The sequence below is a fragment of the Lissotriton helveticus genome, chromosome 3_1 (assembly GCF_964261635.1).
Source record: "Lissotriton helveticus chromosome 3_1, aLisHel1.1, whole genome shotgun sequence".
Taxonomy (NCBI): domain Eukaryota; kingdom Metazoa; phylum Chordata; class Amphibia; order Caudata; family Salamandridae; genus Lissotriton; species Lissotriton helveticus.
In genome coordinates this window covers 306,816,258-306,842,256 of record NC_136061.1, presented here as the reverse complement: position 1 = coordinate 306,842,256, position 25,999 = coordinate 306,816,258, and the positions used below count along the sequence as shown (strand labels likewise).

The window sequence follows — 25,999 nt, the reverse complement described above, 5'->3', positions numbered from 1 at the left end:
TATGCACATGATCATGGCCTCTAGAGAGGCTCTGGAGGGGAAAATAGACGCAATAGGCACAGACATGAACCTATTAAAAGATGACCATCGGAATCTCAAAGAGCGGGTGGCAACCTCCGACAGAGAACTGGGGGGCCTACCAACAAGATGGCTGAGATGCAGAAGACACTAGCGGACTAAGAAATGAAAGTCAAAGTGCTGGAGGTTCAAGCTGAGGACAGCGAAGGACGCTCCCACAGAAACAACATCTGACTGATCGGGGTGCCTGAAAAAGCAGAGGACAAGAACATGGTTCAATTTCTCAAAAACTGGCTGCGGACAGAAGTGACTCCTGAGGGATTGTCCTCCTTCTATGTACTGGAATGAGCACATAGGATACCAGCACGAACGCCTAAATCGGGTGCTCCTCCTAGACTGATAGTGGCACGTCTGTTACACTTCCGAGACAGAGACCATATCTTGCAGCAAGCCCGCCAAAAGTTGACAATAGCGCAGTTGTGATTTTCCCAGATTTCACCAGGGAAGCTTCGTCATTGCAACTGCCCTACGCCGTGCTCTTTCCCGTGCGGCTCAGAGTAGCAGACTAAGAGGGGAAGTGATTCTTCAACACACCCCAAGAGGCCTGGGATTGGCTGGACATGCAAAGACTACCTGCCCGATGTGCCTCTACAACAGACTCACAGCAAAACAGTCCCAGTAGCAACAAATCAGGGACCAGAGCCCCATCTCCAAGTGAGCTTAGTCTGGAGCGGAGGAGGGTGCTGCAAGAAGTAGCAAGACACAGCCGTGGTAACTCCAGACCTACCTCAAGTAAATACGAATTGGAAGCTGATCAATTGGAACGATCACCAGCTCCTAGCGAAACTGACATCTCAGAGACGGAGCTTCCGCCGCTAACTCCTCAAATGGCAGACAATACTATCTGAGTGTGGAGACCTACCTGGCCAGTAGGCACCCTTCTGGGGCGAGCAGTAACTTCTATTTGAGGCGGCTAGCAATGGCCTCACCTAGGAGCGGCATCACCACATGAAACTCCAGTTTGCTGGTCTGGGCAGAACTGATTGTTACAGGTATTAGGGGAGGGGAGAGGGGCGGCGGATTGAGTTGTGAAGCCAGAACTGGTAGCTGACCAACCCTCTACTCAATAGTGGCTATTCTAACAGTTAGTTACAGTTTGGAAGGGGACTTGTACACCAGTACCTGTCCTGGGGAGGTTGTGTTGGGAGTTACATTTGGTTTGTAGACTGGGATGTTGGGGCAGGCGTGTCACTGGGGCAGACTTCACCGGGAGAAAGGGTTCATCGGTACCATGGGACCCGCATTAGATCCAAAATGTATTTTATGGAATGTGAGAGGGATGCACACGATGACCCGATGGCATAAAATATATGCATATTTAGTCCGTAGGGGGGGGTCCAGATTACATTACTCCAAGAGACCCACATTATGGCGAAAGAGGGAGCAGCAGTACAATGTCAATGGCGTGGGCAGGTATTCTATACCAACTTCTCGGCATTCACGTGAGGGGTCCTGATATGGGTGAGGGCGGGAGTACCCTTTCCATGCACTGAACAAATCATAGACCCTGGGGGTAGACACGTAGTAGTCTCCGGAAGGCTAGATGGGAAGGATAAAGTACTGGGCAGTATCTATGCACCAAACACAGACCAATACAATTTTTTCTCACATCTCTCTAGGAAGCTGGCCCTCACAGGTACGGTTCTTTTGAGGGGTGATTTACTGGATGTTGCCCTTGACCGCTCACCCCCGCTTCCTGATGCACCCACCCATAGAATAGCAGAAGTACGGCGGAACTGGCAGCAGGAATGAGGGTTGGTGGACTCTTGTAGAGCCCAGCATCCTGATACTCTGGACTATTCCTTCTTTTCCGCATTCCATGAACTGCTTGTGCGCTTGGATGCAATCCTGTGTTCCCCTGATGATCATAACCCAGAGTTGGTTTCTCTAAATTGTTCCCAAGCGCGGTCCAGAATACCTACGTGGGGGTTGAGGGCGGAGGCCCTTGAGGACCAGATGTTTCATACCCTGATAGGCACGGCTATTGACCAATACTTCCACGAAAATGCAAATACAGCCACGGACTCACTGGCAGAGTGGGATGCATTTAAAACAGTCATCAGGGGGAGTTGTATATCAGAAATGGTGGGTGCTCGGAGGGTCATACTCCAAGATGTGCAGAGAGCAGACCGGCGCCTTAGGGAATTAGAACAGGAAAGGCCGGAGAAATCAGATAAACGGGAAGAATAATCAGAGGCTAGAGAAGTAGTAGCAGTACAGGTTAAGTGCCTTTGCTGCTTTGACTATAAGAAATATTTGACGAGGGCCCATTCCGAGAGGGACAAATCGGGAGCCTTGCTGGCCTGGCTAGCCAATCCGGCTAGGAGAGGCACAATCATATTAGAGCTTAGGGATTGGAATGAAGAATCGAGATATGACCAGAAAGGCATAAATGACTTCTTCCTAAACTACTACACTGAATTGTATAAGAGCAGGGTGATTCTAGCAGAAGACAACATGGACAGATTACTGCAAGACCTGTTCCTACCAACTTTAGATGAAGAGTTAGCAGATGCTTTGGGGAGGGACGTGGAAATTGGCGAAGTGAGAGGGGCCATTAAAAGCATGGCAAGAAACAAAACCCCAGGAACCGGTGGCCTACCAATTAAATTCTACCTCAAATATATTGATCTACTAACCCCCAAATTAGTATAATTAAATAATGCGGCAAAACAATTCGTACCTCTGCCAGTCACAACCCGAGAGGCGATTATGATACCCCTGCTTAAACCGGGGAAACAACCCAGGGACAAAACGGCATATGGGCCACCTTCCATGCTTTATCTGGACTACAAAATCCTCAGCCGTATACTCGCTGCTCTATTACTTCCACATATGACAGCGCTGATCCACAGGGACCAATTAGGGTTTATCCCCACCAGAAATACAGCGATTAACGTTAGGCGTCTACTGCGGGTGCTTGGGGCAGACACTTATGAGAAGGACTTAGCTACAATCTTTGCAGTGGACATAGAAAAAGCATTTGATAGCCTAGAATGGCAATATCTGTTTCATGTGATGCGGTGGTTTGGACTGGGAAAATAAGTTTGTAGACTGGACTGTGCTTCTATACTCCAGCTCCACTGCCCAGGTAAAAACGGGGAACGTGATATCTGATGCCTGTGGGGTGGGGAGGGGCACGAGACAGGGGTGTCCCCTCTCCCCCCTGCTATTCACCCTTGTGGTCGAGCCACTTGCTGCCCAAGCCCGCACAGGGCACCATTATCGTGGCCTCGAAGTTGATGGGCTGACACATCACATTGCGTTGTACGCGGACCACCTTCTGATGTTCCTCGCGGATTTGGGGGCGGCACTTAGGGGAGCGAAGGACTTACTTCAGGCCCGGGCGCAGTAGCGCGATTAAAAGTGAACTGGTTGAAATCGTGCCTATTCCCGACAAAGGAAGGCAGAATAGGACCACAAGAAAATTAGGGCGTGCCGTGGGAAGATACATGCCTCACGTACCTGGGCACAGAAATATACCACACTCAAGGAGATCTTCTAGAGGGCAACATAGGAAGGGCTATAAGGAGCACAAATAGTAATTTTGACTTCTGGACCACTTTGCCACTATGGGAAGCAGGTTGAGTAGCCTTACTTAAAATGGTGAACCTACCAAGACTGTTGTATTTCTTTGGAACTCTACCAATTTGGATACCGCCACGCTGCTTCGCCCAACTTAGGTCAATGGTTACAGGGTTTTTATGTGGCAGGCGGAGAGTGGCACTTAAGGTTCTAATTAGACCGAGAGCAGAAAGGGGGTGGGCAGTGCCTGACTTTGAGGTCTACTTGTCGGCACAGCTCCAATGGCTCACGAACTGGGTAGCTGGGCGTTTATGAGGAGTGGAGGACGGGAGTGCCGGCTTGATGGCTCTGAAGCTCCTATTCCGACTTACTTTATGGCTCCTGATCCAGGCCCTTCCCATGGAATGGGACACAGCTAGATGCTGCTGGCACAAATATCTGCGGCGAGCCAAGATTGGGTGCCAATATGTTCCAGAAATCCTGTTACTTATGTGCAAGGCCTTACCGCATGCGGATAGTTGGCAGAGACTGACGACTTGGGTGGACCAGGGATGGGTTGCGATGGGAGACTTGTATGAAGAGTGGGTTCTGATCCCATTTGATGATCTGCGGGACCGATACGACTTACCGGGGGGGATTTTCTCTTGAACTCTGCCCTCACTGCGGCCATACGAAAGCACTGGGCAAGGGGACTCACTGAACCACAAACGTCGTTGGGGTGCCAATACATAGTGATGGAGGCAGGTACATTTAAGGCGGTACAGGTGCATCACGAGGGAAACCTTATCCCCATTATCGGGGTTGAGTAAAAAATGGGAGGCGGACCTAGGAGAGGATATCCCAGAGAAAGCTCGGGGTGAGCTGGTGGAGAGGGCTTGGAAAAGCACCAGAAATGCGAGATTCCAACTAGTACACTTTTACATATTACACAGGGCATACCTAACTTGGGAGAAAATTAATAAATACTTTGTGATCAATACTGCGGTCTGTCAACGGTATAATTCAGACAATGCAGATTTCAAGCACATGTTCTGGGACTGCCCAATATTGAGCACTTTCTGGAAGGAGGTAACGGCAATATTGGCTGAAGTCGCTGACAGGGACACTTTGGCATCACTTAAATATTGCTTGTTGCACTGGTTCCCACACACGTCCAAAAATAAAGTCACAAGCAAATTTATAGACATGGGTCTGCTCCTCGCCAAAAGGTACTTTACCGTGCACTGGAAAGCAAAACATGGTCCAAGTATAGCCAGGTAGAAGAGGTAAATCATTAAGTGGGCGGAGTGTGAGGAAATAATCAGATTACAAATTGCTCAAAGAACGGGGAGTGAGGAAACTTTAGATGCAGTCAGAGCATGGGAAGCTTTAGTTACGGCACTCAAGGCCCCAGATGATGTTGAGGAGGAGGGCCTACGAGAAGCACTCCCAGAGAGAGTAGATTAGATCACAGTTTCCTGCCTTCCCTGACAGGGCCTCAAATAGAGGGTCTCTAGCACTAGCGAGGTGCAATTACTATATGTGAGGTTTGATAGAAGTACCTCAGGTTTAATGTGCGACTTCAGTTGAAGGAAATGGGACTTATAAGTTGGGGCTTCTCAGCCAGTGACACGTCTGAGGGGTGGGGACGGAGGGGTGCTGTTGTTGTGGGTTAAGGGTCTTCAATCCAGAACAAGGACACATATGAAAGCTTCAAATTGGACACTGCTGGATGTTTGCTCAGGGAGTTGCCAGGGGAGTGGGGGAGTTATATGTGACTGGGAATGATCATTGATGTTTTTTCCCCACCCCTGTGTAAGGGTCATAGTGAATTGAAGAATTATGATCCAAATCAACGTACCACACGATGTATCGATACTGACTGGAACTTTATCCCAAATTCAATAAAGTTGTTTAAAAAAAATGAGAACATCAGTTTGCCAACACTTGTCCCTGCCAATGAAGATGATTTCTTCACCCAATGCCTAAAACCTGAGTCTGTTCCATTACATGGGGCTATCTGTCGGGTGCTTCCGCATGAGTGGAAGGAGGTAGATGAAACCACTTTCTCCAGGATTTTGTCCAGGCACTATCAGATGGATACATTTGCCAAAGACTTTCCGGCTATTGTTCAGGTGGATAACTTCATGGTTGACCTTTCCTTGCAGATTACCGTATTATCTGAGGATGCCTTATCTCAGGAACCCATTGATAAATAAGAGGACACTGCTATCAATAGATCTTATGCTGCCACCTACTTCTCCGTAAGGGCAAATCTATATACCATCTATACTGTGCAATCTCTCCTCAAAGACTATCAATCCCCAGCGGATCAGATAGACAAAGGGGTAGATTGTTCAGCAAGACCTGGACTCAGAATAATGAAGATTAGCAGTAAGTAAACAGCCACTAGCACCAGGAGCCATTGTGTGGTAGCATGCTTTTTAAATGATTGATACTTAACATGAAGCACATTCTGGGATGGGTAGTGAGCTATGTGGTGGGGGAGTGCTTGGTCGGAAGGGTGTTGTACTTGCACTGGATGATGTTTGAAAGTGTTTTGATGTTGTCCTTGAGTTAGGAGAAGATGTGGCTCAGCGGCTAAAGCTGCTGACTCGAGTGCTGGGGATCCAGGTTCGAGTCTCGGCATCAACGCAACATCTTGTGAGGCTGAGCAAATACCTTATTCTCCCCGTGCCCATGGGCAGCGCCTGGATACTCTCATGGGTGATAAGCTGTGGTATATAAATCTACAATGGCACGTCCAAGCAGCGAGCGCGCGTAGTGGACACGACGCTAGCGTACCAAAGGCAAGCCCGTAGGCGCACAGCACCAGAACCTCTGGCTGTTTTCGATCCCATCCTCTTAACAGAGCTCAGATTATAGCATTGAAGAGAGGTGAGTGCTGCATGCCAAAAATTTGCTTTACAGAGGAGGGTTGGGAAGAGATCACATGTACTGATTGTGGTTTCCGGTTATCTAAATAACCAATTAACATCGTTGCGGAGGAGAGTGGCAATACAGTGAGGAGGAGGAACGATGAGAAGGCAAGGGCAGGAACGTCCTCTTCAGACAGGAGCAATGCTATTGACAGAGACAACCATCTAAGCTGCAATGGATCAGATCCTTGAGCAAGCATAAATACCATGTAGAATGCCTGCTCCAGGTCTCTGTGCCGGATTTAGTTTTCCTGACAGAGACATGGACTATCCTGACCTCTGACCCGGACTGGAATAGTGCTCTTCCGGCAGGATACTCTGTGGTTAGTCAAGATAGGATTGGCAGTGTAGGAGGTGGGATAGCAATCATCCATCGTGATAATTTGAAAGTGCATATAGAGTCCATAACACAGTTGCCTGCGGAGGCAATGTGCTTTGCACTGAAAATTAACAAGCTCTCCACCCTACATGGAATACTTCTTTATAGAACCCCTTATTCTCAGGCGCTACAGATTTTGCTAGAATCGTGTATAGATTCCAATTCACTCATTATTTTGGGTGATTTTAACTACCATTTGGAACTCAACAACAACCCGGATACTAGCCGGCTGCTTGATAATCTAGCAGGTTATGGTTTTCAACAAAAGGTGGTGGGTCCCACACATTCTGCGGGCCATACACTTGATGGCATTTTTGCCACTAATTTTGTTGTTACACCCATCAACACAGTTCCCCTCCCATGGACTGATCACTCGGCGATCTACTTCAATATTCAGTTTTCACCACCAGTTCAGTCTGATATAAATAAACCAGCCAACATTAAAATTAGACACTGGAATAAAATCCAAGGAGCTGAATTAGAGCAAGCCCTTAATAGCTGTCCTTCAATATAGGATCCGGATAACAATGAGGCGTCCTCCAAGTGTAATAACTACATAGCCGCGGTGGTAAACAGAGTGGCCCCTGAGAAAGTCATTAAACTAACAAGAGCGCAGCCGTCCTCGCCATGGTACGGTACAGAGTTGAAAAAGTTGAAAGTCACATGCAGGAAAGCCGAAAGTGCATGGAGAACTGAATATAGCAGGGAGAATAAGATATCCTATTATAGAGCTCTACAACTGTATAAAGAAGCTATTATACAAGCAAAAAAGACCTACTACTCAACAAAAATAGAGGAGGCCAGCAACTCCACTAAGGAACTTTTTAAAACTATTCAAGTGCTATCAAGACCACTTCAGAACAAGCGATTTAATCCAGACTCCGCTTTATGCACTAAAATGGCAATTTTTTTTCAAACTAAGATCCAAACGATCTAAGATGACTTTCGGAATAACTGGTAGGTAAACGACAATGGTCAAACTACCATAATAGAGGACGAGACGCCGCACTGTCAGTTCAATACGTTCAGCACACTGTCTCCCACTGAAGTAAATAAACTCTTGCTATCTACTAAGTCAGGATCTCCGAGGGATCCGTGTCCACCTACTGTCATGCATATGGTGTCTGGGGCTATTAGCAGACACTTAACTCCCATTTTAAATCAAGTGATAGATTCAGGGATTTATCCGCCAGTCTGTAAAAAATCCTGCATCAGACCAATTCTCAAAAAAGCCCCAGCTTGATCCACTGGAGGCTAAGAATTATCGACCTATCTCTTGTCAGCTGATTGCAGCTAAAATCCTAGAGAGGTCAATAAATCAGGAGCTGTCGACCTATTTAGACATTAACAACCTGCTGGATCCAAGTCAGCATGGATTTTGGTCAGGCCATTCGACCGAGACTGCGCTAGTCATGGCAACAGAAGATATTCAGAGACAGGTGGATGGGGGGAGGGGTAGAGCGATCCTCATTCTCCTTGACCTGTCGGCAGCATTTGACACTGTGAATCACACGGTGTTAGTGAGGCGGCTGAAGGTGGTGGGGATTGGGGAGGCGGCTCTATCCCTCCTATCGTCTTTTTTAGAGGATAGGGAACAGACTTGGCACTGGGAAAATGTACAGTCTGAAACATTCCTTCTGCCTTGTGGAGTCCCACAGGGATCAGCACTGTCTCCGACTCTTGCAAAAGAGAACGGGGAATGGGGTCGAGCACAATTGCACCTATCCTGAGTACTGTTTAGTGAAAAGATTTTTTTCTCTAGGTGCCACGGACCGGAGATTCACAAGCCCCTAAATCTCCCAAGACAGATGTCTTACTTACAATTCCATAACACACAATGGCCCAGCACACTAGTACATTCCAGTATTTCAACAATAATAAAAAAATGTTTTTTCAAAACGATGAAAACAGCAGTTCAATGGAGTTTGTTTGCAGTTCGTTCTTTATTTTTCTTTCAATTGAAAACTGTAGCCAACGCGTTTCGTGCTTCACAGACTTCTTTAGGGCAGAAAATAATGTTTTATGTCTTTGGCAAATGTCTTAAGTCACTCCCCAATGGTATCCAGCTTGATCTAAAATTGCCTTTTAAATTCTCTGTTTTTATTTATATTCGGAAAAGTTGTAACAGCATTGCTCCAGTGTCCAATAATCAGTCTTCAAAAGAAAGGTTAGAGCCGGCTCCGTAGCGTGGCATCCTCGCTATGGGCCTCGTTTGACACATTTAAAGCGGAAATGGGAGGAAATATTGGTGGCCCTGCAAGTAGACGTAGACTCGATCGGAGCTCGCACCCTGGACCTCGAGGCAAACTAACAGGAACTGGTTGACCGTGTGCAGCCTCTGGGGGACAATTCTGCTGACCAGCGTAATCAACTAAGGGCCACCATGCTCAAGTGTGAAGACCTCGAGAACCGCTCCCGGCGATACAACATTCGGGTGGGAGGCCTGGAAGAAGGTTGAGAGGGCCCGGACTTGGAAGCATTTATGGTGGGGCTTTTCGCTGCAGTGTTGGGAAAGAGTGGTCCAGAGGTCCAGCTAGAAAGGGTCCATAGAGTGGGGATGCAACTAGCAGGAGACTCCAGAAAGCCCAGGGACGTTTTAGCAAAACTCAGCTCCTGTAGTTTAAAGAATTGATTCTTCAGAAAGCACAAGCCCTCGATAAAGTAACATTTCAGAATGTGTCCTGCTCCCTGTTCCAAAACGTTGCCCAGGCCACCTCGGCCCGTCGCCAGCAGTTCAGGCCACAAAATAAAATACTTCTGGACTTATCCCTTTGGCCTGGCCTTCTCTATGGATAATAAGAACTTTCACTGCACAGAGCTGAAGGAAGCAGCACCCATTTTGGGCATCAAGGTCTTCTTTCCGAAGCAGACGACTGTAGAAGGGGCGCAAGAAGGAACTCACAGATAGAGAGATGCAGCGGGAGACCTTGGCAGCAGCAGAAAAGAGGCAGCAAGAAAACAACAGGCTGGTTCATACGGTGTCTCTCCTGTTTGAAAAAGTCATGAACTGCTCAAGCAGTCTACCGAGGAACAGTGGTGATAAGAATCAAAAGGGGCCGGACCCATCCACAGTTGTCACTAATAAGATCAGGATTAACAATGGTTCCGGGGGAGAGGGCGGGTTAGGGGGGTGAGTGCATGGGGCGTGAAGCCTTGATTAGTGGATAGGTAACGAACAATGGTTTATCCTAAAATCCCTCTATGAAGCTGTTAAGAGGGCCTTGGGAGCGGAAATTGGTCTGCCCCAGGAGACGCTCAAGTTGAGGTTCTCTTCTGAGATAGAGAGCCTCAGAGCTCGAAGATCTGGTTCATATTTGTTTCTGTTGATTATGTTTCTTTAAAGAATTGATTCTTCAGAAACACAAGCCCTTGATAAAGTAACATTTCAGAATGTATCCTGCCCCCTGTTCCAAACGTGGCCCAGGCCACCTTGGCCAGTCGCCAGCAGTTCAGGCCACAAAATAAAATACTACTGGACTAATCCCTTTGGCCTGGCCTTCTCTATGGATAATAAGATTTTTCACAGCACAGAGCTGGAGGAAGCAGCAACCATTTTGGGCATCAAGGTCTTCTTTCCGAAGCAGACAACTGTAGCAGGGGGCACAAGAAGGAACCCACAGATAGAGAGAAGCGCCGGGAGACCTTGTCTGCAGCAGAAAAGAGACAGCAAGAAAACGACGGGCTGATTCATAAGGTGCCTCTCCCGTTTGAAAAAGTCATGAACTGCTCAAGCAGTCTACCGAAGAACAGTGGCAATAAGAATCAAAAGGGGTCGACCCCATCCACAGTAGTCACTAATAAGATCAGGATTAACGAAGGTTCCTGGGGGGTGGGAGGTGATGCCTTGACTATTGGATAGGTAACGAACAATGGCTCATCCTAAAATCCCTCTATGAAGCTGTTAAGAAGGCCTTGGGAGAGAAAATGGGTCTGCCCTAGGAGACGCTCAAGTTGAGGCTCTCGTCTGAGATAGAAAGCCTCAGAACACGAAGTTCTGGTTCATATTTGTTTCAGTTGAGTATGTTTCTGTATCACGGTGCTCATAGATCTGATTATGAGGTTATGGTCATTGGGGGAGAGGGGGAATCAGAAGTTCTCATGGGCGAATCCAAAGAGGCACGAGGGAGGGTCCCAGGCTGATTAATGGCAGATAACTGCCTATCTTGGAATGTGAGGGGTCTTAACTCCCCCAACAAGAGACACAGCATTTGGAAATTTCATCATGTTAAAATAGCTGCCTTGCAGGAAACCTATCTTCAAAAAAGGGATTAGCAACGGCTGAAGCATGGGGCTTTCCCACAAGTCTTTCGCTCCTCAGCACAACGGGGTGGCCATACTTTTCCAATCCTCCATCCTATTTCTCCTCCAGGCTTCCAAATCAGATAAAGCAGGGCGATTGCTTATGGTCAGGGGTGAGCTAAGAGGAAAGTCATGTACAATTGCTACAGTCTATGCACCCAATGTAGGGCAACAAGACTTCCTGGGGACATTTCTATACACTGGAGGGGTTTGCCATTGGCGACATACTACTACTGGGAGATTTTAATTTAATATGGGACCTGTCACTAGACACAACTCACCCGCACAGGGCAACAGGGGGATGTTCAGCAAAATGCTTAAAGCTGCTTTACAGGGGTTGGATCTCTTAAAAGCGTGGACGGTCTTCACCCCTCGACGCAAGACTATTCTTTCTTCTCTCATTCACAGAACATATTCCAGAATTGACCATGCCTTCATATGCCAGTCCCTGTTTCATACACTCCTCAGAGAGCCAGTTCCACCCGATTTGCCTCTCAGACCATGCCCCTTTAGAGTTGGTCCCGGACTGGCCCACCCTGTACTCTAAACATGCTAGGTGGTATTTCCCCAACTTTCTCCGGATGGGTATTTTAAAAACACTTAGTGCTCCCCACCATTGTAGAGAACACTCTCACACACTAGTGGATTCCACTTGTTTTTGATAATCTGACTAGGGAGTACGAATCCACTTCTTCTCTCTCTCTCCCCAATTGTTATGTGTATATGGTTCCAGCAGTGTACCAACTGAACTACAGGACCACTGGTTCAGTATTACACACTGCTATTTGTTACTTTCACAAGTCTCTGTTATGTACTCAACTTTTGTAGTAGCTTTTCACTTGATCCTGATGAAGGCCAAGCCACTTTTATAGGTCCCCAGGCCGAAACATGTTGATCATTGTCTAACGTGACTATCTCTAATGTTGGCAGTTGCATTACTAGCTTTCTGGTTTTAATCCTGGCCCGAGGTAGCAGAATAAAGCTTGCCATAGCTAACCTTGTAGCCAGTTTTAACTCACAATTCCCTCCAGCACTGCACCCCTTCCACTACACACCAAGCTCACATAGGGTTTTAGAGTTCCCACTCTTTCATAAAACATCCCTGTGCTCCTCCTTCGCAGCAAGGGGGTTGTAGCCTGCGTTGAGACTAGGCTCTCAACACGAGGAGGTACTCCTATGATGAAGCATGACATATTTGGTGTGTCAGGGGAATCGTCCTTAAAATGGAACTCCCTCCCCTAGCGTGGTTGTCACATTTCACATGCCCTTCAGACTGACGTTTCGGACCCGTAGGCTCTTTTTTGTGATTGGTATTATGAGTGGGGAGTTTGCCCATGCAGGTCTTTAAACCTCCTCTCTGCCCCCTTTTGTGTGTATCTCCTAAAATAATATCCATTCTAGCTACCTGCTGCACCTCAATGATCCAAGAGATCTTTAAATGCTCAATAAAAACAGGCACTATTCCGACAGAGTAGAAGGCAGCATGCGTACAGTCCATATTTAAAAAAAGCAACGCTGGACCAAAACTCTCTCGGCAACTAATGCCCAATATTCTTGTTACCTCTTCTGGGCAAACAGCTCGAAGGCCTAATAAACAAACAGCTGGGATCCTATCTTGAACTCAACCATATCTTTGATCCCTCACAATCAGGCTTTCGCCCAGGGTACAGTACAGAGACGGCGCTCCTGGGTGAGGCTGATTCATTGATACTGGGGGTGTTTGCAGGAAAGCCAGTTATACTGATATTATTAGATCTCTCTGCAGCCTTTGTCACCATCTCACATCCACGGCTCTTGGAAAGGCTGCAAGAAATTGGTACGTACGTACACACACGCACCGAACATTACAAAAACTAATTTTTTTACCGGGCTGCATTTTGGGTGGTAGGACATACGTCTCTGTTATGAAGGAATGGATGAAAGGGAGATCCTGACACCTCCTCTTATAGGCAAACCTTGTGAGAGGTCAGCCCGGGAGAGGAAGACTTTCCTTACCTCATCACAGAGTGGGATGAGATTAGTGAGAGTTGTGGCCCCACCCCACTTTGTGACGAGCGTCACTGATGGACGGTAGGTCCTAAGAAATTCAGGACTTAGACTCAGACCTGGGTGCTTTAGTTTTATCAGTGACACCCAGCCTCGTCATTGGTGGAGGTTCACATCAGACTTTTCCGGGCTGAGGGGGTCATGTCCACCAGGCTGTGAAATGTTTTGCTGGGCTCAGACAGCCATGCGAATGCGCATTTGCTGCTGCTCGGTCTAGAATGCATCTACCTTCAATGCAGCAGGATACTCTGATTTTAAATGTACTGCCTTTCAATATATTTTACCTCTTGCAGCTCAGCAGGGAGGAAAGGAACTTTGTATATCACTAATACATACATACAAAAAAAAGAATGGTATGAAAATAGAATGCATCACATCTCAAATCACTGATGTCAGTGTAATACTACAACCTCATAAAACATTCCAAAACCTCTTCCTCAACCAGTTCTCCTCTTGAAGCAGGTTCCAATATTTGCTCTAAGACATCATCAAGTGTTGAGTGAGCTCTGCAAAAAGAATAAAAAAACAATCCATGACAAGAGTTTTAATTTTAATTTTCCTTACTGTTTTGTCCTAAAAAGATTTATTAACCTTCTTTTAAAAAATAATTGTTGAACGGTCATATTCTTCTTTTGTCTTCTTGTTTCCCCCCCAGAAAAAGTAAGATTCTTCTTCTGACTTTGTTTTTGACTTATCATTGAAAACACAAATGCTTACTTTGGGGCTTTAGAAAGTGAGATTGAAACGTTCTGCAACATTGGTGTGAAATAACCATAACTCCAGAAGGAAGATCCAGTGCATAATGCCAGCAAAATGGATCCGGGGCTGCTCACTTAGCCACAGAATAACTTGGAACAACAGGAAATGCCCTTCCTGTGGTTGTCTGTGTTAACCATGTGACCACAAAGAGATTTACAGACCACAGCCATAACATAAACTCTACAGGATGTAATTGTATTTACCTAAAGCTTAATACCCCAGGCATGGCATCAAAGCTCTTTTCAGTGAATAGCATGCTACTCCTTAACCCAAAAAGGATTAGTGGTGAATTAGTATAGGGGACTTAATTTGAGTGGTGGGCATGTGAGCCTGTTAGTTGTATTGAAAAGGACAATGGAGGGATAGAAGAGGGAAGAGTCTAAAAAGTGTTTATTGGGAGATCATAGTGGTAGTAGGATGTTTGGGATGAGTAAAGCAGACACGGAGGAGGGAAGAGTCTCTAGAAATTGATTAGGGAGGTCCTAGTAGTAAAATGAGGTCTTGGTGAGTCTAAGGAGGGATACATGAGGGAAGAATTTAGAAAGGGTTGTTTGGGAGATCTTAGTAGTAAAATGAGGTTTAAAGTGATGCAAGGAGGAATAGAAAAGGGAAAGGTCTAGAAAGGGTTATTTAGTGGTAGAATCCATTTGGGGTGAGTCCAAGAGTGAAGGTGTAGGATATATTGAAAGAGGTAAAGGGTGAAACATATGGTAGAGCATTGGAGAGATGCAAATTTGTGTGGTTTTGGCTTTTTAAAACCGTAGGAGAAAATTAATAAATATATACATTCATAAGTGCATAGAAGATATACATGTATACGGAAGGTAATGTGTCATGATTTCAGTTGTATTTAATAACCTCAGACTTTCAAGTGTTGCTGTACTTTGAGCTAATTTATTTGTGTGTTTGTTTTCCAATAATTCAATAGTGAAGCAATTGTAGATAAATAGTTAACCCCTTAAGTGCTGCCGTCGGCCAACGGTCGTCACGGGCACTACCTCCCCAGTGCTGCGTGCGACCGCTGGACGTCCAGTTCAGCACCGGATAATGGACAGCGCAGCACTGGGGAGGTTTGTTTACTAGCTCCCAAGTGGTTAAGATCGAATTTCCATATTGTGATAGATAGATAAATGGAGAACTATAAGTATCTAATCAAACACCTTTTGTGAAAACTATGCAGTGACCTTTAAACATGTTAAGCATAGAATAATATAGCCATAAGTAATATGTACATTTGTTAACCCCTTCGATGCTGATGACGGAACGTTTCCGTCATGAGCGTCGGTTGAGCTGTGCTCATGACGGAACCGTTCCGTCATGACTCCGCCCGCGCAAGGCGGAGTCAGCATGGGCGGGGAATTCGCGCCGCCCGCATGCGGTTAAGCAGACCTAGAGAATACCAATATATTTATAAACATAATTATACAAATGTTTACAAAGAAATACACATATATACATACATATAATCAAAATAAATGCGTATATACAAAGGGATATTCTGTACATTTGTGTTTTAGTATGTTGGTTATGTAGGGAAGAGCCAACTCTTCAGTAGACTTCTGAAGATAAGATAGTTATCCGTGGATCTTATGTTTGCAGGTAATCAATTCCATAGTTTGGGATCTTGAGCAGAGAAGGATGTGCCACCTATAGTTTTTTTCTTATATGGTGGGATTTTGAGGTGAGTTGCCGATCTGGAGTGCAGGTTCCTTTGTTGAATGTATTTGGTGATTTTATTCCTTGTAGACTCACAGGGAACCACTCATAACCATAAGATGAAGATGTGTGATTATATACACTTACTGTTAGGCATCTAATGAGGTAGACAATAATGAAATTGTAGATAACCCTTTCGCTACATGCAAACATCTGATAGGAGAAAATACATCAAGGAAGCTTTTTTCAAACAAAAATCTACCAAAAGCATACTCAGTAAAAATAAATTTGGGCTACAGTAGTTCAAACACCTCTGAAAGCCCAGGGACTTAATACAAGGTCCGCGTCCATGTGGTGCAGGAGTGCCCACCCTTTTAGGGCCCGCCAAACTCTTCAGGGGGTTCGATTCAAGCCAAGGTCAAAGAATATCTGTGAGGTACGGGAGAATAATGGGCCCCTCATTACATTCTACAAGGGGGCCTATCATTTTGCGTTGCGCCACCGTGAAAGCCCTATGCTTTGCTTGAGAACCTTGGCTATCTGTATCACAGGAGAAGTTAGTATCCTGTGTGCTTCTCGCCAGGCATGTCTTGGCCTCTGTGTACAGCAGCCATCGGTACCACTCAAGGATAAGTGTAATGGGTGGAATCAAGGTCACGTTTTGAAGCACCAAAGCTAAGATTCAGTCCCTTAAAGCATCATTCAATGGATGGAAAAATTACAATAACCAGTTTAAACAAGCAGAATGTAGCACATATAGAAAGAGGAAGTAACAAGGAGATATAAAGATATTTCTCATCGTCCCTGGGAAGGAGTATAATTTTGTCACATTCCCAGATTTACCAATACTGGTACATCTAGGAATGCATCAAAAATCCTGGGAGTTGCGTGGAGCAGCCTCGCAGTGCCCTTTGGAATGCCTCCCTTGCTCACAGTAAATCAACAAAGTGATTTACGCTGCATTACTTTACTCCAGATTTATAGAGCTACTCAGGGCCACGCAAAGTGGCCTTCCGTGGCTTCAAAAGATCATGATTAATAAAGTGAGTGAGTTTATTCCCTGCAATGAAAGGCCAGTGGCAGATCCTCTGACATTTCCTTCTGCACTTAGCACTGGTGAAGGAATTCCTGGCAGTGGCCAGTTTGTGTACAGTATGTGGGGAGACCACAATGCAGGAACCCAATGAGGCAATTTTTTTAATGTTTCACCCAAAGCATGGCAGCAAGCTAAGTTGCTGCACTGTGTTGCATGAAAACAAAGAGAGCAGAAATGTGTCAAATCTACTAAGATATGAGGCACTTCTCCCTCCTAGCCAGGGAGCACTGTGCAGGCAGTCTCTTGCGTCATGCATACCTTCCTGCATAAAAATAATCCAAAGTTTAAATAACTAGAAGAACAAAAATGAATTCTCTTTGTTACACCATCCTCTCACAGGTATACTGATGTGACACAATCCCAGGTTTGCATAACTTGTAAATTTGAAATTGCATCAAATCACGGGTGGATGCACAGGAACACCCATGTTCCAACCCTGGAACACCTACCAGCTCGAAATGTAACTCAATGCAGCGCAAGCCACTGTATTGCGTTAGATTTCTAAACCAAGCCACACAAAGCGGTGCAAATTGTCCCATGCATGGCTTTGTAAATCTTACTGAAACCTTTCTGTTATCCTTGCATCACGGTTCATGAAGTTAGGACAACGCGAAGGCTTAGTTAATCAGGGCCCCTTTATTTAGGAACCATGCAAATATTTTTGTAATAGATGGGAAGAGTGCAGCATTTTCCCTCCATCCGTGGATAGAAGGTCCCTGAATGAGTGAGCTCCCTCTATGGATAGACGGTGTCTCCTTATGATGTGAACCATGTGACGTAAATGAAGTAGGTCAGAAAAACAAACCTGGTAAGGCCAGGTTACTGCAGCTTCAGGAAGAACAGATATACAGGAAGTCACCTGGCTTTGGCAGGGTGTCACAAGGCCATGAAATTGGAGTTAAGACTTTTGGTTCGATTTATGACTTGACAGACTGGATTTAGGGGCATATTACCAAGGGCCTTATCGCCGCTTTAGCGGGAATTTTTCCCGCTAAAGCGGCGATAATTTAATCGCCCTATTACCTAGCTGTCGCTAACACCAGTTAACGACAGCTAATAGGCGATAGCGGGCATTTAGGGGCTCACTATGCATGTCAGCGATAATTATCGCTAATGACATGCAAAGTGGGCGTGCCAAGATGATAGCGACTGGAAACAGTCGCTAACATCGCTATCACCTATTACCAACTTTTGGAAACAATCAAGCTAAGCGCGATTATCTCCAAAAGCTAACGCCTGCCCAGAGCAGTTCTTAGCCATGTTATCCAATGGAAGGTGGATAACATGGCTAAGAGCATTGTCACGATAATGCATGAATATTGCTGATTTTACAGCGATATTCATGCATTTCCCACGATTTTTACCGCTTTTGAGATAAACCTTGATAATATCAAGGTATCTCAGCGGTAAAAATCGTCGGAGCGCGGCGATATTTTAATACCCGCTAACCAAGCTTAGTGATAATTAATTCGTTAGGGCAACAGTGATGGAAATCAAAAATCCCATCTCAGGGGTTTGCACTAACACCTGATCCTTTAAAGCAGCATGAAAAAATTGGCACAGAATCTGTAATCAAGAGAAACATATTTATTAAATTACAACAAGTGAGGCCATGTCACACAGAAGCCGCAGCACTCTGTATGAGATGGTCTGAGGACTGAAGGCCACAGTATCTCTTATATACCCTCACAGGGGCTAAAAAAGGGCAGTACAAGTGCACATAAGAAGAGTTACACACATAGATGGTCATACAGAAAATGCACAGTCGACAAGTAGGAGGAGCTAACAGTTTTGCCAATGCTAGCAAGCACATCCTGACAGTTACAGAATATTAGCAGCTGCAAGCACAACTGAGCATGTGCAAAGTAGGAGGAAGAGGCTAAATATACCGAGCAGAGAACAGCAAGATAGGACTGAGTACATGGTGAGCACATGGCCATCTAAAATGGCTGCCAAATACAAAATGGATTCCATAGAAAGACAAGATAGTCTCTAAATACAGGATGTCTTCTGCTAATGCTTAATCTAATCGCTGCTAAATTACGACAGACGACCCTTTCAGCATTAGGTGAAGACATTCCCATGATCCAGTAAGAACATAGAAAATATTTGTACATTCAATTTCACAATTTATCAATATCCTAATTTATTGCTAGGGGAGCATTTTCCAGTCTAAACATTTCACTAAGGGTATCAGCAGGAATCCAAGAAAAACGGGCATTGGATCATAATAAACATACAGACAGTAGGAGAAAGCAATGGCCACTATTATAAACAGAATTATCATTTTTCTTGGCCTAAGCTAAAGCAAATCCTAAAATCATCTAGTAGACATTTTCAGGGCTCCTATGCATTTCAGTGACTATTCATTTTAAATTTCAGAACAGCTAACAGCTCATATCTAATAAAAACATTTTCCAATTGACTGTTACATTTTCCTTTTATGAGGGCTAGAACATCAAGCATATCTGGGACCAGGAGGACCACACAGGGCCATAGGAATTAGGACCAAGAGCTGCAAAGGGCTGCTCTTCAAAAATGGGACAACTAAAGGGATACATTATTAACAAAAATAAGAAGTCCTTTGGGAAATTGAAGCCGTTGTACAACCAACCAGAGGGGGAGTCTTCTCCCTGTGTCCGTTTGAGCCTCACAGGCAGGCTCTTTGTTGTTTCCACGGTGGAGCTGCACAACTCGCAACTCAAGAATCACAGTCCAGTTTTAAGGAAAAAAGTCTCTTCTTTCAGGATAGGGCAGTCACCCAACAGGCAAATGCTCTTAGCGATCCTGTCCAGTGTCTCAAACAGTGCACCACTTTTCTTCACTTCAATCTAACAGGCACCAGAGACACAGCACTTGAACCCTAATCTCAAGTCCTTCCCTAACTCCTGTATTGCTCTGCTGGCGCACTGCTCATTCGTTGGGGCTACACATTTGCATCCAGTGTACCCAGGTATCTCTTGACCAACAAACAAAGGTGCAAACTTGTATTCACTTTAGGACCAGAAATCAGAGGCCTGATTCTAGAATCTCTGAAGCAACCCTTGTTTCAGAAGGGGTCACCTCAAGCAAAACCTCCTTGCCATTCTGGTCGGTCTGTGACTCTCAGCTGGGCATGATCCACGATTTCTCCTTTCTGATTTGTGACCCCGTCTTTCGCTCAAAACAGTGGCAGGGGTACACACTTAATCACAGGGCTTCCACCTTCACTGAGGTCCTAGTTGCCAGCAATGCTTGTGCTGGTTACCTTCACTTTGGCTTCAAGCTGCACTGGTGCTGACGCTGACTCCCCAGGCTGAATCTGATGTCCGGGCCCCTCTGGTAGTGGTTTGTACAGCAGCAAATATCTATTGGTGGACAGAACAAATTGTCTTTAGACAAGGCACAGAAACAGTCTATCAACAGAGTGTTAGAAAATACTTCCTAGTCTTGGGATGCCCCATATATTAGCAAGGCACCCAAGAACCACTTCCATCTATCTATGTGAGAGTAAAGAAAAACACAGGCTGGACATATTGGCAAGTATACAAAAAACAATTCATTGCAGGGGATTTGCAAGCAGGTGGCCTGCAATCTTCAAAGGAGTGGCCATACACCATGGGACTATAGTGATCTAAAACAAAATACTGTCATTGTCATAGAGTACAAAGACAAAAAGTAGTAGGTAAAACAGCACCTCTAGCCTCTTCAATTGGGTTTCCATGTGAGAGCATACCCTCATCCATCTAAAGGTAGACAACTACATACAAATTCTGTTTGAGTGGATGTTTTCACACATAGTGGCATTGTCTAAGGGGGTAAACAAACTTTCCTCAATGATCAAGTCTAGGTGTTCCTAAATTCCTTATCTAGAACACCTCAAAAAGAGAAATCACATAATACAGATTATCAGGGACATGTAGACTAATTGTGCGTCAGGTGGACTATACAATACAAAAGCTAATAGCAATGTAGAAACAACAGACAAGAACTAGAGTCCTGGTATTTCCATGATTAGGACACATCTGATCCCACCAAAAATTAAAGCAGCAGGGAAAAAGAACTAAAAACCAAATTAGAATAGGCATTTGAATTTGTCATACTAAATACTCGTGAAAGTATCTCCTATTGAGGTGGACAACTGATCTTACTATAATCTATCACTACCCTAACAGTCCGACTAGAAAACATCAGAGTAGGCCTGAAGAAATTTTGAAAACCAGTTTGGTCATACAAAAGGGAATTACACATATTATAGAGGAACCTGATACATCACTGTAGTCTGGAAATGTAAACCTCTAAATGGTGAAAGAAAAACGAAAAAGAAAATAGGACTAGAACACAGCTAAAATCCCCAAAAACTAGGCACAATGTGACATCAATCAGGGGAGAAGCAGCAAAAGAAAAATCTATAGGAAGGACAAAAAGTACTTGGGTGATAGTCAAGTTTGTGACATAATGCCAAGAGCATGGGTGATACAAAAAAGTCAAAAATAGTACACATATTATAACTCTACCGCTGGCCACTACACCATCTACGGTAATCTCAGCTAGTGATCCCATTCCTTCCTTTCTCGGGGAAAATGAAACCTGGTTTCCTTTTAAGACAGAACATCATTTAACTAATACTATATAGAAATTAGGTCACCTTGCATAAGAGTCACAGATCTATAATTGCTTCCTTAGGTCCAATCAAGGAAATATAAATGTGAGGCTGCCTTTTCCTTAAGGGAAAAGAGCAGTAACGACTAAAGGTGGCACACTTTGCTGTATATATTATAACCACATAGGCATGCACTTGGTGAAGTGCTGTCTGTTCTTGCTCACAATATAACAATATCATATATCATAATTTAGTATCAGCAAGTTTTACCACTTAACAAGTTTTAACCACTGTTGCTCAAAGGATATACATAGTCATGTCATCCCTTCACAACACAGCAAAACTTACAAAAGCACCAACATTGATCACAAACATACATAATATAGGACATGTCATGCCAAGCCATCAGATATACTTTGCTGTATACCTAAGCACAGAAAAACACAATAGCATGCAACACCATTTCATGCACTTTCTGCACAATAAACACTCCAATAACATAAAAAAAAAAAACATTTGGGCCCATTTTAATTTTGTCAGACTTATACCTAAATAACACCTTCTTTTAATCCATCCTCACCCCTTTGACAGCAGATCAAGCAGTCAGTGAAGATCAGCTTGTCAAATATAACTTACTGTGTCACGTCAGACACACAGGAAAAGCAGGGAAAATTCATGGAAGAAATGCAAAAAACATGAAAATGCACAGATAATTCATTTCAAAGAAGTCATAAAAACACATCTTTGTTTCATCATACAGCCAATACTTCACATAACACGCAAAATCTCAAGTGGAACCACCCAGCTTTTGTAAATGTACAAAATATCTTAAGCAAAAACTCTTTCACAGCCTCTGCGTGTCCCTTACACCAACCCCCCAGGTTAGGCCCTGCTGTTTATAAAAAGCCGTGTCAGGAATGCACTCTTCAAATGTCGATGTGAATGGCTCCTTTGCGTGACGCTTTTCCAAGCAATCATTTCACCATTTGTTGTCACATACTCCTAAGCCCCCACCACACTGACTTAAAGGTCAAAATCTGGCTGGAGCACCAAGCTTTCTTGTAACCTCCCTGTGAAACTGACAAAGACAATAAGTCTCTGCAAGTCTGTGCAATAATCAACCCTATTTAAAAAAAGACATTTTAAATATATTACTTCTTTTAGAGAACTACAATTTATTTATTCTCAGAGCCTGTGAATAATTTATGGAACATAACACACCATACCAGCTTCAGAATAAATGTGTGTCACTGTGCCATGCAATGTTACACATTTTATCAACCTTAAATGAATGAATGGCTCAGTAGGCCCGCTGAAGTCAAAACTTTCAACCCTGATATTAAACATAAGCCTCTGCGCTGGGCACATTAACTCACTAAGCTATGGAAAAGCAAACGTGCACATTTGTATTATACTTGAATGTATGCATTCACTGAAGCCTAAGGCATTATAAAACTAGTTTAAATGGCAAGAAAGCCTTTTAAAATGGTCTATTTAACTCAATATCGTTTTTGAAATTTGAGGTACTTAAAAATAAATAACCTATAATTGTGTTACATATTAATCATCCTCAACATGTTCTTTAGAGATTGCAGAAATCGGACTTAGACATATCTGATGTAAATCTTTAAAAAAAATGACTTCTTACGCCTGCGCCAAGTGAAGGTCCCATACATAAATGTCCTCATTATGCAGTACTGCACAACTTAAATTAAATTATAATGCTAGGAGGTCACAGTATGAGTATTAAGCTTTATGAATATCAAAAAACGATTTTAAAAAGCCCTTATTTTTTTTTCAAAATATTTTTTTTATGTCATAATTCAAAATTACTCTCCATATTTCGTTTTTGTAATAATCCTATATTTAAAACCAAGCTGCATCCCTATCATAAATCTGCCCCTTGCTTATGTTTTTAGAGCAACTATTCAAAAGCCTAAGTACATAAGCTCAATTTTAAATATACGACAACTTCGCGCCACTTTTGTTTGAAAAGGACAATGATTTTAGCAACAGAGCCAGACATGTGCTGACGAGAAAAATGCTAAAAGAGAAGGAAAACCGAAATTGAAATGTCTGTCTGTGATACAAATAATTAACCTTATTTTTGTAAACCTTGCTTCCAAAATAACACTCTGAGATGCAAAGTTGCACGTTTAACTAAGGAAGAAGTCCTGGCTAAATAAACGAGGCCTGCGAAAATAACAGCTGTGCCCTTGACGGCAGGCCCTACCCAGTGTTAAATTTCCTGGAGGCAGCCTTACTAAAAACAGACATTCCAAGCTTTGAAATGCGTGTTTAAGAATACATATTTTAAGTTCTGAAAAACTCACTCCAGCTAAACTGTTTTGCCTGTAAGCATCTTAATGCAATGTACATTAAGTAAACACGCTATGAGTGTGTTGTCTACAAAAACACACAATTTCATTTTTCTGCTATAGGCCTTTAATATTCCTAGTGAATAAGAATTTTAAGTTTATCCCTTAAACATTTAACAATTGTACATGTGCGCTATTCCTTACCCTATAACTTTAAGGAGAAACATATAGTTATGTTTAGCACATCACATAGGTCATTCCTGAATTTCTATCGAATTTTTATCCAATATTAATTAATCTAACATTATGTTTAACAGACTGAAAACATCAAAAATAACCACAAAAATACATATGAGCTCAGTTCAGACATAAACAGAAAGGGGTAAAACAGAAAAGACACACAATACAGCGCGCTTTAGCCATGTTTCGTAAATAGCGACGACGCAATGTACAAGCAAAAGTTACATGAATGGAAAAAAACCACAAACCAGCTAGACATTTAAACACACCTTTTAAACCATGGGTCAACACTAAAGCCAGAAACAAAAGACAGCCCGCAGACTGCATCCAAACCACCTATGTAAATTCCAGTTGTAAGTCATATTTACAAGGAGAAACCCTATTCTCAACAGTATTCTAAAAACTGAAGTAGAAATACTTTCAATTCACTAATTCAGGCTGGCAGAACACCAAAAACCGCTCTGCATATCTTCATACATAAAATTCGACAGAACAAAGGATCCTCATGTGTATTATGGGCATATTTAAATTCTCTGGGGAAAAATTTCACCAAGGAAGAAATATGTTTTCATACCTAAAACCTATTTTAAGTTTTCCCTCTAGGGGAAGCCGGCTAATTCAATTCATATCTCACTATGGTACCTCTCATAAAACTACACATTTTACATGTGAGTTTGGAACAGGCATGCAAACAAATATAATGCAAAATATGCATTATCATAATCTAAAATGGCACTTAATCATTGCGCCGCTCATAACCATAAATGGAGAAACATCTCCACATTACCTGCCTACATGTGTTGCAACGCATATATCACATAATCCATATCATAAATATGATCGATCATCCATACATATCCATATCCATAAGCCACAGCAAGCGTATCCTAAAACTGCCTTGCGAGTCACTGGCTACCATAAGCTCACAGTAATTACCATACAATGGTTCTTACCAAGCACGAGCGTCCAGGTTCTATCTGCCAAGTTTTGAATGACCTAACAGTCTTTTCTTTTAAAATATTCACGCCAGAAATGTTCTCAGTCAGGGGTGCCATCATGTGGAGGATCAAAAATCTGTAAAATCAGAAGTAGACTGGGCTACAGAGACTAAGAACCCCCAGAATTGGTACCTCCTTTAGTAGAATCCTGCCTTGTCTTCCTCAGTAAATGTCTGACTCCTGATAAGTTCACTCCTTCAGATAGTCACCGCTCTGATGAGCCCCAAGTTGGCGCGCCAAATGATGGAAATCAAAAATCCCATCTCAGGGGTTTGCACTAACACCTGATCCTTTAAAGCAGCATGAAAAAATTGGCACAGAATCTGTAATCAAGAGAAACATATTTATTAAATTACAACAAGTGAGGCCATGTCACACAGAAGCCGCAGCACTCTGTATGAGATGGTCTGAGGACTGAAGGCCACAGTATCTCTTATATACCCTCACAGGGGCTAAAAAAGGGCAGTACAAGTGCACATAAGAAGAGTTACACACATAGATGGTCATACAGAAAATGCACAGTCGACAAGTAGGAGGAGCTAACAGTTTTGCCAATGCTAGCAAGCACATCCTGACAGTTACAGAATATTAGCAGCTGCAAGCACAACTGAGCATGTGCAAAGTAGGAGGAAGAGGCTAAATATACCGAGCAGAGAACAGCAAGATAGGACTGAGTACATGGTGAGCACATGGCCATCTAAAATGGCTGCCAAATACAAAATGGATTCCATAGAAAGACAAGATAGTCTCTAAATACAGGATGTCTTCTGCTAATGCTTAATCTAATCGCTGCTAAATTACGACAACAGGGTAAGTTCCAAATTTAAAGAACTGACCGCCAAGTTTTAAGTTTGACGCACAGTTCCATCAAGATGACAGAGCTATTCGTCAAAAACATTTTTTTGAATTAAAAAAAATAAATACCGAAGCGCCATTATATTTTTGAAAATAAAAAAAATGACCCCCTTGCCACTGCAGTTACCTCCCATTGCGAGGGAGCATCTTTAGTTTGTTATTGCCCCTTATCACCAGTGTTTGCCTGACAGTGACAGTCAGTAGAAAACGGCAATATGTCTCCCATCTAAATTAGGTGTGCAGACATGTA

General features: G+C 43.6%; 1 protein-coding gene across 6 annotated transcripts in view; it reads right to left on the bottom strand.

The window, feature by feature from the left end:
• TEX14 (testis expressed 14, intercellular bridge forming factor) overlaps positions 1 to 25,999 on the bottom strand; it is a 2,253,432-nt gene that overhangs the window by 57,921 nt on the left and 2,169,512 nt on the right. For 5 of the 6 annotated variants that reach the window (XM_078679858.1, XM_078679856.1, XM_078679857.1 and 2 more), the window contains one exon: positions 13,656 to 13,751. The exons of the other annotated variant lie outside the window; for it this stretch is intronic. In XM_078679858.1, the coding sequence (XP_078535984.1) occupies positions 13,656 to 13,751 (96 nt within the window). The remainder of the gene's footprint in view (positions 1 to 13,655; positions 13,752 to 25,999) is intronic. 6 annotated transcript variants of the gene reach the window in all.